The sequence below is a fragment of the Empidonax traillii genome, unplaced genomic scaffold, assembly GCF_003031625.1.
Source record: "Empidonax traillii isolate 1590-97213 ecotype Southwest subspecies unplaced genomic scaffold, ASM303162v1 scaffold375:size1330703, whole genome shotgun sequence".
Lineage (NCBI taxonomy): Eukaryota > Metazoa > Chordata > Aves > Passeriformes > Tyrannidae > Empidonax > Empidonax traillii.
Window position 1 is genome coordinate 72,683 of NW_020955568.1, and position 1,202 is coordinate 73,884.

General features: G+C 41.5%; 1 protein-coding gene across 3 annotated transcripts in view; it reads right to left on the reverse strand.

Moving 5' to 3' along the window:
* LOC114061995 overlaps positions 1-1,202 on the reverse strand; it is a 17,222-nt gene that overhangs the window by 9,212 nt on the left and 6,808 nt on the right. For all 3 annotated transcript variants that reach the window (XR_003572283.1, XM_027892985.1, XM_027892986.1), the window contains exon 3: positions 215-1,194. Coding sequence is in view for 2 of the 3 variants with exons in the window: in XM_027892985.1 (XP_027748786.1) it covers positions 215-1,194 (980 nt within the window). In the remaining variant the exon portion in view is untranslated. The remainder of the gene's footprint in view (positions 1-214; positions 1,195-1,202) is intronic.

Consider the following 1,202-nt stretch of genomic DNA (forward strand, 5'->3'; position numbering starts at 1 on the left):
TCCTCTGCCTCCCCCCCAGCAAGGATTGCTCTCCACTTTCCCTCCTTCAAACTGAGGTTTAACTTCACTTTTGAACTTACAGTATGGTTTGAGATAGCACCTTGTTAACATTCATGATTAATGATGAGTTGTATCTCCACAGGATTGTATCTCTGACAAGGGATTCTCTGGGAAGGTCTCTTTGAAGGGGCTTCCGACAGTGATAAATGAGGGCAACATCCACGGGAACATTCACACTGTCCCCATAGGCATGTAGGACAGAGTGGACTGAAGTCTGAATCACTTTTTGCGGATCAACTATCATCTTCCTGGGATTGATTACATATTTCCTGTCAGGCTCTCTGTGAACATGCTGTAATATGTTAACACCTGGCACAGTATTCCAGGACGAGATGTTGAACATGTGAGTAGAGATGGTTTCTGGGAAGATGTGGTTCTCAAAGAGAAAAATGCCAGTCCCTGGGTTTTGTTCCTGAAGGCTGCTCATCATTGTTTTCCAGTTTGGATGCTTAAGGGGAAGAATTATTTCATCAGCATCATTAAGAACCACAAACTTGCTCCTTTGCATGTTACGGTATATACAGTCATTTAGAGCTGTGATTTGTCCATAGTAGCCAATGTGTGTCCCATCTTGCATGAACTGCCATTTAGAGGAAACCTTGAGGTGTGAGTTTATTGGCCAGGGAATTATCTCTACAGTTCCTTCTTCTATATAAAACTTCAAGACTTTCTCCATCAGATGGCTGCAGTTGTTCTTATAGATCACCACTTTCTGAGCTCCAAGAATCTTGTACATTTCCAGACTCTGTATGAACTGCAAGACATTGTTGTAGTTTCCAAACATGGCAGAGATGCACACAGTGAAGTCAACAGAAAAGGGCTCAGCCTTGCGGTTTTTAATTTCAAACCTTGGCAGCTGGTCAATATTTCCATGTGCAAACGGATGGATTGATACATGTGTTGGATCACAGTTTTCAGGTTCCAAACAAACTATATCTGCTGCACCATAAGGGAATCCAAATCTATCTGAGTGAACATCAATTTTTGCATTTGATACATAGATCTTTCCATTGGGCTGACAGCAGAACCAGCAGTATAGCTGTTTCACATCTTCATGGTGAACAATCCCAATCACACGAGTGGCTTTGCTTTCTCTGTCATCAAAGTATGGGGATATAATAAAAGTTTTGTTATCTTTTAAT